The sequence below is a fragment of the Pteronotus mesoamericanus genome, unplaced genomic scaffold, assembly GCF_021234165.1.
Source record: "Pteronotus mesoamericanus isolate MK-2021 breed Mesoamerican mustached bat unplaced genomic scaffold, CSHL_Meso_final scaffold_705, whole genome shotgun sequence".
In the NCBI taxonomy this organism is placed as follows: Eukaryota; Metazoa; Chordata; class Mammalia; order Chiroptera; family Mormoopidae; genus Pteronotus; species Pteronotus mesoamericanus.
Window position 1 is genome coordinate 13,987,639 of NW_026555326.1, and position 15,881 is coordinate 14,003,519.

At 38.9% G+C, this 15,881-nt stretch overlaps 1 protein-coding gene and 2 non-coding genes across 4 annotated transcripts; all 3 read left to right on the forward strand.

The window, feature by feature from the left end:
* The first annotated feature begins 544 nt into the window (after positions 1-544).
* Positions 545-15,826, forward strand: KHDC4 (KH domain containing 4, pre-mRNA splicing factor). 2 transcript variants are annotated; one of them, XR_008528268.1, is made up of 14 exons: positions 545-624; positions 1,125-1,341; positions 3,801-3,929; positions 4,286-4,365; positions 5,869-5,921; positions 6,166-6,329; positions 7,113-7,324; positions 7,904-7,964; positions 9,248-9,305; positions 9,544-9,803; positions 11,733-11,924; positions 12,815-12,899; positions 13,561-13,652; positions 14,509-14,547. XR_008528268.1 is itself a non-coding variant. In XM_054563400.1 (14 exons), the coding sequence occupies exons 1-14, from the start codon at positions 587-589 to the stop codon at positions 14,706-14,708; spliced, it is 1,869 nt and encodes a 622-aa protein (XP_054419375.1). In that variant the 5' UTR covers positions 545-586; the 3' UTR covers positions 14,709-15,826. The 2 variants fall into 2 exon arrangements, 1 of the variants encoding a protein (XP_054419375.1); XM_054563400.1 differs by having other exon boundaries at positions 12,787-12,899; positions 14,509-15,826.
* Positions 6,635-6,763, forward strand: LOC129062502 (small Cajal body-specific RNA 4). The gene has a single exon (XR_008528291.1). It is a non-coding gene; the product is annotated as a small Cajal body-specific RNA 4 (non-coding RNA).
* On the forward strand, positions 10,738-10,874 carry LOC129062497 (small nucleolar RNA SNORA42/SNORA80 family). The gene has a single exon (XR_008528287.1). It is a non-coding gene; the product is annotated as a small nucleolar RNA SNORA42/SNORA80 family (small nucleolar RNA).
* Positions 15,827-15,881: the final 55 nt, after the last annotated feature.

Consider the following 15,881-nt stretch of genomic DNA (forward strand, 5'->3'; position numbering starts at 1 on the left):
ATACGCATTTGCCTGCATGCCTTCCCCGCCACGTTTAACTATAAAGGCAGGATCCGTAGCTTATGAATCTTTACGTTTTTACATATGCCTTCCTCTTAAAAAAATGCTTGGTGCTCAAAAATTGAAAACAAATGACCTTTGGAACGAATTATTTTCCTTTTCCTAAATAGGTAACTGAAACGTGAACTAGGCAAAAGCCGCGAGAAAACTACCCCCATCCCGCCCCGGATAGAGTCTGGACTTCCAAGCGAATATAGACAGCTCAATTTGAGGAGATACTGGCTTAATTCCAAGACTCATGCGTATTTATGTAGGTTACCAACTTGCCCACAACAAAGATGGATTCTCCCCGCCCCAATTTCGCCTTAAAATGAAGCTTAGTAACCATTTTTCTCCAGGAAGTCACACCCTACCGGTGTCAGACGCCAAACGCCTTGAAATCAACGACAGTCCAATCGGAATAGACGTTTTAACCGGAACTCCTTTCCCCCGACCGGAAGAGACTGTGCGTGAGGGCGTTGGGGGCGGAAGTGACGGGAAGGTGGTTGTAGGGTAGTTGGCGGGTGGTTGAGCAGGACCGGTCGCCATGTCCGCGGGGAGCGCGACACATCCAGGGGCCGGCGGGTAAAGCTTCGCGGGCGAGGGAATCACAGCAAGCAGGGGCCCTAGGAAAGAAGGAGGGACCGTGGGGGGCTGCGTATGGGTAGAGGGACGCTCAGGTGGGAAGTGTACGCATAAGAGGGCCAGACTGTTGAGAATGGTGGTGAGCAGGCCTGAAACTCCTGTAAAAGGCCGCGGGGATCAGAGGGAGGAAGGAACGGACTTTTGGAAGGACGAGTCGAGGGGAAGGCGAAAACGAGGGCATGTGAGACAGAGTGAAGTCTCTTAATATTGGTGACGGGAGGGGAGGAAAGTAAATACTGGAAAAAGATGGAAAGAAGTAAGGATATGGGGAAATACTGCAGTAATTTTCTATTTAAGATGGTAATTTCAAGCCTCGATAGGAGTTTTGAAGGTGTGAAGGGAACATGATAGAGAAAAAAGGGGTGCTAAGGCATAGTAAGGGAGTAGTACTATAAATGAAAGCTTTTGGGGAGCCTATTATTTTCCTTTTACTCACGTAGGCGGCGGAGCAAATGGGACCAACCAGCTCCAGCACCCCTTCTCTTCCTCCCACCGACGGCCCCAGGTGGAGAGGTTACCAGCAGTGGGGGAAGCCCTGGGGGTACCACAGCTGCTCCATCTGGAGCCTTAGATGCTGCTGCTGCTGTGGCTGCCAAGATCAATGCCATGCTCATGGCCAAAGGGAAGCTGAAACCAACTCAAAATGCTGCTGAGAAGGTATTTGCAGTTGAGGAGACTCTGCTAATTGCGATCTTAAGAGTTATTTCGTAATCCTGTACTCACAATCATTTGTGTTAGTGAAGGGGAAAACGGTACAGTAATTTAAAGATCACTTAGTTTTGGAATATCAGATGACATTTGTCATTTGTTTTTACGAGGCATTTTTGGTTGAGCTGATTACATTTATGGATCAAATAGATTGTTTGGTCTATGTTCACTCATTTCAGCTTAAGTTTATGTAATCATGTAAGGCAATAATGTAATATGTTTGTAGATATATATACATTTTCCCTAAATTTAAAAGAGAAGTTCAAATAAATTAAGTGAGCTTTAAAATGACTCTATAATCTATAGATTCAACTTCTAATGACTGCCTAACTCAAGTATAATTACACGTGAAATAAAAGAATAATTTCCATGGGTAGTAGTTTTCAGCGCAAATTGAAATTACTTGGTCATTTTATAAAATCCCTGGTATAATTAGAATCTCACAGCTAGAATGGATCTGAACTTGGAAACCTTTAACTTAACTGCCATAGTGTGCAAGAATCTTCCTACAGGATAATGAGTATATAGTGACTGTTTTGCATGAATGTAAAATAACTTGTCCAAACTCTGTAAATGGTAGGCACTGATATCTACTTAAAGAGTCACCTCAGACAGTTGGGTGTTTAGCTTTTGCTTAAAAGCCTCTAGACTTGGAGATTTTAGTGTGCTTCAGGGCTGCCCATTTAATTGTAAATAAAATTTTTAAAAATTCTTTTAGCTTAAATTTGCTGTCTTTGGTACATGTGAAGGGATGATTTCCGTATTTGAAAATGCAAGGAATGTAAGTTGATGGATATTTTAATTAGCATGTTTTTGGTGGCTATTTCACCATGTAATTTTAAAAATTATACCTCAATAAAACTGGGGGGGAAAGAAAATGAAATTTTTTGTCAGCTTTCCAAATTGTCAGTAAATAACATTAATAGAATGTTTATCAGTAGTCCTTAACCTGTCTGAATGCAGAATCAGAACTTTTAGAGAATTGGAAGTTTATCGCTCGTGTTTTTATGGTTTGCAAAGATTGCGTGAGTCAATTATCCGTTTCTAAGATACACAAGGAAATATTAAAAGGACATTGATGAAGCTGGAATGCAACTTGTATATTAAAATTCAAAATACTGGTGTTAACCATTTAGACTCACTTTTTTCTCTAAAAATAGTCTTTAAAATAGTAAATGGACTCAGCAGGAGACAGTATGGTTCATAAATACTGAATTTAGAACCAGAATACCTAGGTTTAAAACCCAGAATCCTCAATTACTGGTTGTGTGGCTTTGACAGATGAGCCTGAGTTTCCTCCTTTGTAATGGGGTTGGTAATACATACCAGTGCAGTCCAGGCCGGTAGCTATATAAATTAAAATTTGAATTAAAAATGAAATTTAAAATTTAGTTTTTTAGCCACACTAGACACATTTTGAGTGCTCAGTAGACATGTGGCTAGTGGCAGCCAGATTGGACTGCCAGCTAGAGAACACCTAACATCATCCCAGCAAGTTCCATTGGACAACACCAAAATGTACTTTTAAAAGAGGCCGTAAGGGTTCAGTGAGATAGGAAGTGTGGTGCATACTGACGTGGGCTAAACAAAGGTAAGGGGATATGTCTATGTAGTTTGCGTCCACATTTTAAAAATTTATCTAGCACAAAGAAAACTCTTTTACCTTCCTTGAGCAGATTTGAGAGACATCAGTCTAGGACAGCTGTGGTTGGAGGAGGCTATCTTTAGAATAACATTTTTTCATGTAACACTCAAATCCAGCTATCTGGAGTTGCCTGTAATTTAAATTGAGCGAAACCTGCTCAGATGTGGGGATCTTACTTGGCTTCTCACCCATTCTCTTTGTTTTTCCTTAAAGAAAGTAATAGGGTGGAATGTTAATTAGATACAGTTTAAGAGTTTTTGATATTGCAAGGGTGGAATTAGTCAAATTTGATATGTTGTGATTATAGTATTGGCACTAAGGTAATTTCCCATTACACAGATGTGATGTGTGAGTTGTGCATTGTGTCTTGAACTCTACCCTGTTTTTACTACATGCACAGCTAGATAATTTGCCCTGTAAAACATCATTACTTGGCCCTTTAGTTTTTCTTTTGGAGATAACAGCTTCTAGCCTATAGAGTTTCTATAGTTATATGATCATAAAAATGCACACATGACCAAGCTTGTAGACAAATCTGATGGTGGCCATGAAGTAAATGAGTTGTACAGGGTGTTATTTTAGCGAGGTTATATTTGCTTGTTTTATTTATAAAAATGACTGAGGAGTGTTTCCAAGTATATTTGCAGGCAGGTGAAGGGAAAGGTAAGGAGGTGGCAGGACTTGGAAAGTGTCCTTGTAAATTGGACAATGAAGAAATACTAATTTCATTAAGTAAGCTTTTTAACCTAATTTCTCTTTATAGCTTCAGGCCCCTGGAAAAGGCCTAACTAGCAGTAAAAGCAAGGATGACCTGGTGGTAGCTGAAGTAGAGATCAATGATGTGCCTCTCACATGCAGGAACTTGCTGACTCGTGGACAAACTCAAGATGAGGTGCGGAGATGTTGGGCTGCTTTGGGGAATGTTGTGGATGGGTGTGGTTTCAGAAAATATGACTACTAAATACAGACAGGCATGAGTGAGATGTTTATTAGTGGATTTGGGCCACAGTCTCCAAAGTCAGGGTTGGGTTTGATTTAACTGCAGAGGAACTTCTTAGTGAAGATAGACACAGATACGTGTGAATTCCCTAGGTTGGTCTGAGTGAGAATAAAACTACGATTTTAGGTATCTGAGAGAACTCATACCTGCCTTATTGGTGGGATGAATGGATGGGCAAAATGTGTCCTCTTACCTGTCATTGAAATTAATTGCCACATCATCTTTTTAATAGAATGTTTCCTTTTTAGATTAGCCGACTTAGTGGGGCTGCAGTGTCAACTCGAGGGAGGTTCATGACAACTGAGGAGAAGGCCAAAGTGGGACCAGGGTGTGTATGCATATCCTCTACTTTGGTGAAGGGCTGGGAATATGACTCACATTAGCTTCATATCTTTTATTCTTAGGGAGCATAGATAAATGTTTGATTAGTAGCTACTTTGGTTAATAGATATACTTGTATGTGCATGTATATGCTTTCTTGCAGAATACGGGACATCTCCAACAGATACAAGAAGTGTTACGGTTATTCTCTTTGCTACTGTGCTTTAGTTTTTTATTTCACGATGTTTTTATTAAAGGCAACAAATTATACAAAAGTATAAGAGAAGATAATTATTGTTAACATTTAATGTCTATACTTTTTAAAAAATTTTATTGATTTTTAGAGAGAGAAATACCAATTTGTTATTCCACTTATTCATGCATTCATTGGGATTCTTGTGTGTGTCCTGACCAGGAGATCAAATCCACAACCTTAGTGGATCAGGATGAAGCTCTAACCTACTGAGCTACCTGGCCAGGGCCATATATACTTCTAAACTATTTTCCCATGAAACTATTTTCCCCCAACAAATGAGCTCATACTTTGTTGTAATCTTCCGTTTTAAAAAAATGTCTTTATCAGACTCCTTAATGCCTCCCTGATGATTATAAGTTGTAGGTTATCCATGTAAATATTTCATGTCAGTTTAGTTTCATCCTTTCCGGTATTCAGTTTTTTAAGGCAGGTGCTCAGGCAAGACATTTTTAAAAAAATATTTTATTTATTTTTAGAGAGAGGAGAGAGAGAAACATTGCTCAGTTGCCTCTTGCACACCCCCAACTGGGGACCTGGCCCACAGCCCAGGCATGTGCCCTGACTGGGAATTGAACTAGTGACAATGCCCAACCCACTTAGTCACACCAGACAGGGCGAGACTACATTTTTAACATTGGTTGAAATTAAATATAATTGGGGGCAAAAATTTGCCCCTCAGTCCAACAGTATATTTCAACTTTAAATGTTCTGGGAGCTGTTTCAAACTTGTCTTTAAACGCAGTTATTTTTTTACCTACAGCTTATTGTGGTATGGTTATTGGTCACCTTCTGCATTATTATAATCAAAATTTGAATCTAAGCCACTTGTGTACTTGTAATCTAGAGTCTTGGTGTGGGCCTTCAAAGAAATGTATGTGCCACCATCACTTTGTCCCCGTTAATTTGTACAGCCATGAGCACATTTGCCCATGACCTATTAGACACCTAACAAAAAGGAAGGAATTCTGTTCTCAAACTTGGAGTTATCTCAGTTGACTGTATACTAATATTTATGAACCCATAGGAACAGATTTGATCCCTATGTGAGTCAGTTGGCCGTAAGCAACCTGAAAAGTTGATCAGTCCCCTACTGTTAAACCATGCCCTTAGAAATTAGCAATCATCATTTCCATGTACTGTATAGTCCCTTTTACTGATTGGGAAATTTTAAATGTTACCAGTTAGTTTTGGTAACTCATTTAGCTTCTCATTTGGTTATGATGAGTTTGGGATCATTTATATTTTTCTTTATAGGGATCGTCCATTATACCTTCATGTTCAGGGCCAGACACGGGAATTAGTGGACAGTAAGTAATGTTTTTGGCTCATATACACATTTTGTGAAAGGCAAAGTACAGGGCTGTGTGTAATACTGTTTATGAACTACTTGTAAATGTACATAGCGGCTTACAGATTGGGAGCCAAACACCTGAGTCACCTATAAAATGGATTAAAACTTGAATAAATGAGTATTGGCCTATGTTTATCATTGGGTACTAGTCAGTTCATTCATTTCTTTGGTATAGTGTCTTACTTTGTGTTTTTCCCTAGGAGCTGTAAACCGAATCAAAGAAATCATCACCAATGGGGTGGTGAAAGCTGCCACAGGGACAAGTCCAACTTTTAATGGTGCGACAGTCACTGTCTATCACCAGCCAGCGCCCATTACGCAGCTGTCTCCAGCTGTTAGCCAGAAGCCTCCCTTCCAGTCAGGGGTATGTTTTGTAGTGAGAGCATTCATTTACAGCTTTATCATTTCTCCAAAAATGATATATGCCAAATATAATGGACAGTATAAAGAAAAAAAATAAAATTCTGAAGTTCCATTCTGAAAGTTACCTGCTATTGATACCATATTAATGGATCGTTTAGGTTTCCAAGATGTAGTGAACATCTGAGCACACATCTCTTCCTCCTGATACATTCCAGAAAGAGGATTTTGATAGGTCAAAGAGTATGCACATTGTACATTTGAAGTTAGTGGTTTGAATATAAATATATATATGTGAACTCGGTGGTGACTGGAGGACTAAGAAGGCAGGGTCTGATGAAGCAAGACTCCGCTGATACAATCCTCCTAGAAAAAAGGGTTGGAGAGAGCAGCCCTTATTGGAGGATATCACGGGGCTGACTGTGCTACCCAACATTCTCCTCCAGTTTTACAGTATGCTGTCTTTGCTATAATTTCTTAATGTATATCAGTCGAGAGGAAGTGGGTATGTTTACTCAGTATTGGATATGGGTTTTCACCTCTTGAATAGATTTTGCTGGACAGTAAAGTGTTAAGTGTTGTAAGTACATATGTGAATTGTAGTTCTCCTTTAAATTAAGCTACCTGATGCGGCTTGTTTTTATGCACTCTTGGTAAAAATTATAGGGGTCCTTATTCTGCAAGTGATTAAAAGTATCTGGAGAATTAAAATATTTTGTGTAATTATTTTCAAGATTAGGATTTAATTATGTATTCTCTGTTTAACCAGAAGTATTCTGTTCTACAGATGCATTACGTTCAAGATAAATTATTTGTGGGTCTGGAACATGCGGTGCCCACTTTTAATGTCAAAGAGAAAGTGGAAGGTCCAGGCTGCTCCTATTTGCAGCACATTCAGATTGAAACAGGTGCCAAAGTCTTTCTGCGAGGCAAGGGTTCAGGCTGCATTGAGCCAGCATCTGGCCGAGAAGCTTTTGAACCTATGTATATTTACATCAGGTATGGATGGATGGGGCTGACAACTTTTGAATCCTTGTCAACTCAACATTACAGGCAGCAATGATTCACAAGGAGTAAAGAGAACAATGGGATTAATAAGTAGTAACACGAAGAACTTAAGTATTAACATTAGGAGTAATCATTCTATAATTAGATAATAAAATTTTTTGGATTAAGAGGTAGATTATCTTTTTAGTATTCAAGTCCTTGGGTTTTATACAAGTCTGTGATCCTAAAGTGATCTGTTATGAGCCTACAATAACTTTGACTTAAACCTATCACAGTGTTTTTTTCTTTTCATTAAATTTATTGGGGTGGCACTGGTTACAATATTTTTAAATTTCTTTATAGCAAGAAGTACTATTACTCAAAGACCAATAAAATAATGTGGTAATGATACTAGTTATACCTTATAGGGCTTACAACATTATTTTGTGTCCCTATTTTGTGGTTTATAGAATCTTACGTTTGTGCTACATTGAATATATTCAGTTTATAAAGCAGCATACAAAGTAGAAACAGAATCCTGTATCCTTTATTTTTCTGCCCTTTGAATTGTTGGTTCTTAATTCTTTGCAGTCATCCCAAACCAGAAGGCCTTGCTGCTGCCAAGAAGCTCTGTGAGAATCTTTTGCAAACGGTGAGGTACATTTGTCTGCCTGACACTCATTTAGAATAGCTGTTGCCATTTTGGACCATGTCTTAGCTATTTTTCCCACCTGTATTAGTTTTCTAGGCTGCCACACACAAATACCACAAACTGGGTGACTTAAAACAACAGAAATTTATTCTTTCACACTTCAGGAAGCCAGAAGTCCAGAATCAAGGTGTGAGCGGAGTCGGTGCCTTCTGAAAGCTGAGGGAGAACCCATCCCACGCCTCTCTCCCAGCCCTTTGTGACTGCCCGTAGTCTTGGGCATTCTTTGCCTTGTGTCAGCATAACGCCAGGCTCTGCCTCCATCTTCTCTGTGTCTGTCTTTCCTTCTTAGTATAGCAGTCTTTGGATTTAACACACACTTTAGTCCACTATGGCCTCATCTTAATAATCTATAAGCAAAAAACTTGTTTCCAAATAAGGTCATATTCTGAGCTTCCAGGTAGACGTGAATTTTGGGGAGATGCTATTCAAACCACTACACCTTTCTAGCAATTAATACTCTCTTTAACGAAGACACATTCTCCTAGTCAGGGGCACAGTTAGCATGTATGTATTCTTCAGCAACTATTTCACTATGGACTTTTGAAACATATTACATTAGTGCCATAAAATCTCAATGTTAGCAGTTATTTAGATTAATGCGTTTAATCCTGGCCAAGTTATTAGGGTGGGCATTCCAAATTCTTTTTAATACTAGCTTTAGCTAAAGTAATTGTAGAACTGTAATAGTGTAAAACCAATTAGCAATGCCTTTAGTATAATTGCTTATTTGATTATCCATTCTCTCTATTTTATAAACAAATGACCAAAAAGTTAAACCACAGGGCTGTTTTTACAGCACCTAAAGGAAGTCAGATTTGGGGGTTGAATATGTTCAACCTTGTGTTCCATCATATTGAAGGGTGCCCTTTTTGGATGCTGTTGTTTTCTTTGCTCTTGTAAAGTAACCTCATTTACTAGCTCTTGAACCAGAAGCCTTCCCTGACCATTCTCTGTCTTTTTCTTTGTTGCTACTTGAAGTTATGGACTTAGTGAAATGCTAAGAACTGGAGGGGGAAAGCACTGAATACTTATTAAACCATGAGCTCCTTGAGGACAGGTCACTCAATAATTAAAAGAATAAACAAGTTTAAATTTAATTGAAACGTTCATGGAAATATTTTAATTCCTAATTGGTTTGGTGCTCAAGTTACATAATTAGATCCCTTATAAATACTCAGAAATTAGGACTGTGCCGTATTTATTTGTTTTCCCTTCTCTTTCAGGTTCATGCTGAATACTCTAGATTTGTGAATCAGATTAATACTGCTGTACCTTTACCAGGTGTGTATGTCTTGAAGTGTTTAAGAAATATTTTACTAGTGATATTTATGAATAAAATAACGATACTTGAGGCTAGACTAACTGTGCCAGGGCACTAATAGTGTTCCCTTCAATTTAGGATAATTTGGAAAGCCATTTGCGCTTCAGTATTTTTCTTCCCTAGAGATTAAGTTTAATATTCAGCTAAAATGTCTCATTCTGCTGCAGCTGATTAAACACTTTTTTTCTTCCCCCTCAGGCTATACACAACCCTCTGCTATAAGTAGTGTCCCTCCTCAACCACCATATTATCCATCCAATGGCTATCAGTCTGGTTACCCTGTTGTTCCCCCTCCTCAGCAGCCAATTCAGCCTCCCTATGGAGTTCCAAACATAGTGCCACCAGCTGTTTCGTTGGCACCTGGAGTCTTGCCAGCATTACCAACTGGAGTCCCACCTGCACCTGTGCCAACACAATACCCGATAACACAAGTGCAGCCTCCAGCTAGTACTGGACAGGTAAGATGCCAGGACATGAAACATGATACCATTGAATTAGGAAACACTGGGGCAGGAAAGGTTGTGGTGTTATTCAGAAGTCATATATAATGTGAGGTACTGTTTTCCTGTTACCTTCCTGTGTTACTACCATCAAACTACCTGAATACTTTAGTGTGTACGTGTACATTTCATCACGAAGTTCACAGTTAGTTTCATGAGTCTTGCCACCTTACAGTTAGGAGCAGGAGTCGGCAAGCTTTTTACAAAGGGTCTGATGGTAAATGTTTTAGGCTTTTTGGGCCACTTGGTCTCTGTCACCAACTACTGCAACTCTGCTGTTGTAGCACAAAAGCAGCCACAGACAATACCAAATGAATGTGCATGGCTGTGTGCCAGTAACACTTGATTGACAAAAATAGGTAGCATGCCAGAATCATAGTGTGCCATGCTGTGGCCATGATTTACCTGTGTGACTTTACAACATTAAAAAACAGTCCTCAAGGATAAGGAGGCTCGCCTATACTGCACCTTTAGAGGATTGGAACGGAATTCCTAATCTTAGAAATATACCATAAACAGGTGTTCAAGATATATGTGAAATTGCCAAACTTGAGGATTACAAGTGCTGGGATAGCCCTGGCTGGGTAACTCACGTAGTTGCAGTGTCGCTCTGATGTGCCAAAGTTGCAGGTTTGATCTCTGGTCAGGGCACACACAAGAATCAAACAATGTATAAATAAGTAAAACAACAAATCAATGTTTCTCTCTTTCTCTCTTTCTCTCATGTCAGTAAATTTGTTTTTCTCATGTCAGTAAATTTGTTTTAAAGATAAATGCTGGTATATATTTCTCAAACCATAAGAAACCAGAATTTTAGGGGAAAAGTAGACAGCTAGCTCAGTTAGATGCATTATATACAACCCTTGGTGGCAGGGGAGTGACCAATGAGAGAGCGTGGTAATGGGTTTATGGTGGGCCCTTCTCTGTGGGCCTCTCATAGTGTGCCCACGCCAGAGTAAACTGCAACCTCGAACCATTGCCCAGCCTCCTGATCTGTGGGCTGTGAGCACTGAAGGGGTTTGTACACTGTGAAACGAAAAAAGGACTTCTGGACTAAATTCTGTTGTAGTCCCTAGTCATAATTACTTGTACCTTTTATTCTTAGGCAGAGCTGAATACTACAGTTCTCCAGCTTTGAGCCACACTCTTTTGTAATTAGAAAGCAGTATAGCAGAGTGATTGGAGTGGTCATTTTTGAGCTGTGTGATGTTGGAATATGATATAACCTATTCAGGCTTTGGTTTTCCCTCTGTGTAAAATGGGTATCTTAATATCTCAAAGCGTTGGAAGGATCAAGTAAGATAATCCAAGTAGTCAGTAAATATTAGCCATTTATTATTCATTAGAGTTTTTCTTTTAGAAGTGCTTGTTTAATCTGTACTGTCTTTTGATAACCCCTTATTCCTTTTTGGAACAACCTCTTAAAAGATTAGACAGACTTTTGACATAAATGACATAAGAGCTTACCCATGGAAATGGTAGATGAAGTTGCCTTTGCCACAAACATTAGCAAAACGTATCATCTAGAAAGAGCTAGTCACGTCAGTTGAAGAGCTCTAAGTAAGAGTGTTCTTGCTAAATAACTTCTGAACTAAGTAAGTGGCTGGAGTTTTTGTTAAGGGTCATGTTTGCTCCTAATAGCACAAATGCACAGCAAGCTTTTCCTGAGGGTTGAAAGCACTATAGAGATTATCAGTTTTATGTTCCCTTCCATGAAGGTGAGAAGGCTAGATAATACTGTTAGCAAATTATACATGAAGGAAACTAAGGACCAGAATGTAAAAGATTGATGTAGTACATGTTGATCATTGAAGTATATTGTAATCACTGTTTATTTCGCTAGGGATTCTCACACTTTTTTTTCCTCTCGGTTTGTTTTTGCCCCAGAGTCCGATGAGTGGGCCTTTTATTCCTGCTGCTCCTGTCAAAACTGCCTTGCCTGCTGGCCCCCCGCCCCCGCCCCAGCCCCAGCCCCAGCCTCAGCCTCAGCCCCCACTCCCAACTCAGCCCCAGGCACAGAAGAGGAGATTCACCGAAGAGCTACCAGATGAACGAGAATCTGGACTTCTTGGATACCAGGTTAAATAAACTACCTTGTCTTAGTTTCCTAATCTTACTTGATATTCTCCCTTTAAAGGAAGATAAATTCACATCTCTATCAACTGTCCTCCCAACAGCAGGATTCCTGCTTTCTGGAATCCATGTAGATTAGGTTTTTTATCCTTGGGGGATTAATTTAAAGCAAGAGTGATTGCTTTTGAGTGGGTTTTGTATTTGGAGCATATAAAACTCTCTACCTGGAGAGCTCTCCTGACTAACATTTGGAAGGAGTTCCATAGAATATTGTACTACTCATTCATACTCTTGCAAGCTTCTGATAGTTCTTACTTCCCTGCACATCTCACTGAAAGCTCATTCTACCAATATGTGGTTATATTTAAAACCTTGGCTTTTGGTTTACTATTCTCTAAAAGAGGGCGATATTTTTTTTTTCCAATGCCCTGCTCCCCTGCCAAAAAAGTGCCAGAAATGCAGTGATTCTGTGCATACACATAATTATAAATACAGTCATTCACTAAAGATTTTTTTTTAAAGATAAGTTTTAAAATATGTAAGTTTTGATGCAATTTTGTTTTATCAGGAAAGGCTCCTTTTTGCTGGAATCGTTGAAACACTCTTTTGAAATAAACTTAAGTATTTCTGTATTTTATAACTAGGTTTATACAGATAGACATAGCATAACGAATCACAACGTCCCTGACCATCCCGACAGAGAAAAATAAGCTCTGTTTTGACTCTAGTTATGCTCCAGGTCTCATGGAGCTGTGTAGTTCAGCTTACTTCAAATTATCAGATGAGGTACTTGACAGTTACATTAAGGAGCTAAAGTCTATACAGCAGTTGTAGATTTGCTAATGCCACTGTATTTTTCTGCTCATAGCATGGACCCATTCATATGACTAATTTAGGTACAGGCTTCTCCAGTCAGAATGAGGTTGAAGGTGCAGGATCGAAGCCAGCAAGTTCCTCAGGCAAAGAGCGAGAGAGGGACAGGTAAGTTAGTTGGAAAATAATTATATGAATGTATTCATATGCCATTTGTTTACACCATTAGTATAAATAGTGACCATTGTTACAAGCTTCCATGTTCTAAAACAAATGATAACACTTGGATCAAACTCCTGTTGTAATTGCTAGAGTAGTGGAAAGTGTGGTGGTATGACTTCCCCCATCTTAGAAGCAGTTATACTTAGCTTTGAGAAATTCAGTGCCTGCTTATTCAGGCATCTTCCTTTAATCTCATTGTCTGCATCTTGGCCTGCCCCGCCCCCCCCTTTTTTTTTCAGGGTAGGCAGTAGTTATACAATCAAGCCATTTTTGCTACTTAGAGTCATGCTCTTGAACAGGAGTCCAGCCTGCTGTCCAGTGCTTGAATTCCCCCTCCCTCTATTATTATTATTAACCTTCATAAGAGGGAGCTCACTTCTACAACAGTTCATTATGTTTTTGGCATGGCCTGGCTATGTAGACAAAGCCTCATAATCTTACAACTTGAAAATAGCTTAAAGTACAGAGGGTCAGGTAAAAAGATTGAAATTAATGGTGAAAAGGAACATGAAACATTAACTACAGGCTGTATTGTTATCCTTACTGGAGAATTTAAAATTTAATTTATCTGAGTCATGTCTGTTTTTTGTGGTGGTGTTTTTAACAGGCAGTTGATGCCTCCGCCAGCCTTTCCAGTGACTGGAATAAAAACAGAGTCTGATGAAAGGAATGGGTCTGGGACCTTAACAGGGAGCCATGGTGAGTGAGGTATCACTGGGGGGCTGTGGGGGTATCTTTAAGCTAGTAGTTTTCTAACCCGGTGTTCATTAAAGGTGTGATTCATTTAGGTATTTAATCCAACCTCTATAATCTAATGAGAATACTTTTTTTTTTTATTTATATGGACAGCATATAGTTACACAGCCTTTTATTTTCAACCGACGTGTGTCTAGAAAAGTCAGTCGACTTACATTTTATATATAACATCAATGATATTAAACTGTAGGAAATACTAATGATTGGTAGGTCATTTCAAAATTTTGTTGACTCATCTAAACACTTGGAGCTAATTGAAACAGATTTAAATAAAGATTGATTTTTTGTGTGTGTTGAGAACTGAGCCACATCTCCGCTCAAAGCTCTGTTGGTTGGGAATGGTCAGCGTGTGGCTATTATAAAAAATGTTGCTTCTTAGTATTGCAGAACTCTAGAAGTGCATGCCTATAGTCATAATAAAAAGGAACAGAAGAAAGTAAAATTTTTTCTTTTCTTCTTTTCTTTAAACTCTTTAAAAGGTGAAATATCAGCCTCCAGAGACTCACTTGCTAACTTTCCTTTTTTCTTTTCTTTTTCTTTTTTTTTTTTTTTTTTTGTGTTTCTTTTTTTCTTTCTCTGTTTTCTTACATGGTTCTGGTGGATTCACATTTGCTGATGCTGGTGCTGTTTTTCGTGTGACCTTCAACGCTTTTGGGTGACCACTGACCCTGTGACCTGAAAATGGTGTCCAACTAACCACTTAAAATTAACATCTTTTTTTTAATTAACGAATTTATGGTATTATCTTTTTTTTTCCCTTCTTGGGGAACGGGGTTGGGGTTGTTTTTCTTCATTCTAGATTATCCAGTCAAGAAGATGAAAACTGCAGAGAAGGGATTTGGTTTGGTGGCTTATGCTGCAGATTCATCGGACGAAGAGGAGGAACATGGAGGTCATAAAAATGCAAGTAGTTTTCCACAGGGCTGGAGTTTGGGATATCAGTACCCGTCATCACAACCACGAGCTAAACAACAGATGCCATTCTGGATGGCCCCGTAGGAAACAGTGGAACAGAGTTTTGACCCTCGGTGACTCTTCTTTAGCAATAATGCATGCACTTGATTTAACAAGACTTTGGCCTGTACTGGGAACCATCGTGGACCTTTGCAGAAGTTAGAGATGCAGTGTCCCATTTCTTAAAAGGCTTTCATTCCTTTTAAAATACCTTTTTCTTCAGTGGCATAGCATCTGTTAAAATTTACTTAGGATCACAAATTTGTCTCAGAAGATTTTTTTTTTTTTTTTAACAGTTGGTGAAATGTGCTTGTTCAGCAGAGCATCTCAGTGGGGTCATTCCAGTATACATTTGACCTGGTCCGGCATTTCCAAATACATAGCCCCTATTCTGACATAGACAGTTTTATTTGTATTTTGCTATTGTATGGTCAGCTTTAATAATAACTTGTTAAAAACCAAGCCTTACTATTTATTGGTGGGGAAATGATTTTAAGACCATATTTTCCTTTCGGCACTAAATCTACAAATTCCTCATCCCTATTCCATTGTTGGATTCTTTCTGTTTTGGAGAGTGCTGTTTTACTAATTTAAAATGGTCAGATATAGCTGGATCCTGGGTAGTAAAATGAAGTTTTGTGTTTTTTTTTTCATTGTATCTTTTTATTGGGATGATCCAAAGCTGGCATCCTCGGGCACACTTGTCTCACTCAGATAGCCGTTGCTGTTGTTATTGCTCGTCTAAGCTCTTGTCTTCAACTGGGTCAGAGAAAACTACTTGATCAAAAGCTGGTCAGAACTCATCATAGAAATGAAAACAGTGGTTCTGTCTCTCTCAGAACTGGTTGCAGCTAAAATAGAGAGATTTGACTGCTGGCAATAGGATGGTGGACTTAGTGACTGAAATTGGAACTTGTCTTTTTCTTGGCATTACAGGTTTTGCCAAAAGAACTTTTTTGTATCAAATACTGATGTGTGAAAGTGAAGGAGCTAGTCTGCTGAATCAGTAGTTTGAGATACGGAACTGTCATTTTTTGCACATTTGAATACTTTGCAGGCTGGCTTTGTATAAACTTACCCTCTGGTTTCCTATATGTTGTAAATATTTAGACCATAATGTCATTATTAATAAATGTATAAACTGCTTGTGGTTTCTGTTTTTTATTCCACAACCCATCCATACATTAAATTCATAAATTTGTTCACTTACAGCACAAT

What these genes read in the sequence shown, in the direction of transcription:
- KHDC4 (XM_054563400.1), top strand. Translation starts at nt 587, where the DNA reads ATGTCCGCGGGGAGCGCGACACATCCAGGGGCCGGCGG. An exon ending in ACACATCCAGGGGCCGGCGG is followed by an intron (nt 625 to 1,124) that starts GTAAAGCTTCGC and finishes TTACTCACGTAG; the next exon opens with GCGGCGGAGCAAATGGGACC. An exon ending in GACCTTAACAGGGAGCCATG is followed by an intron (nt 13,653 to 14,508) that starts GTGAGTGAGGTA and finishes TCTTCATTCTAG; the next exon opens with ATTATCCAGTCAAGAAGATG.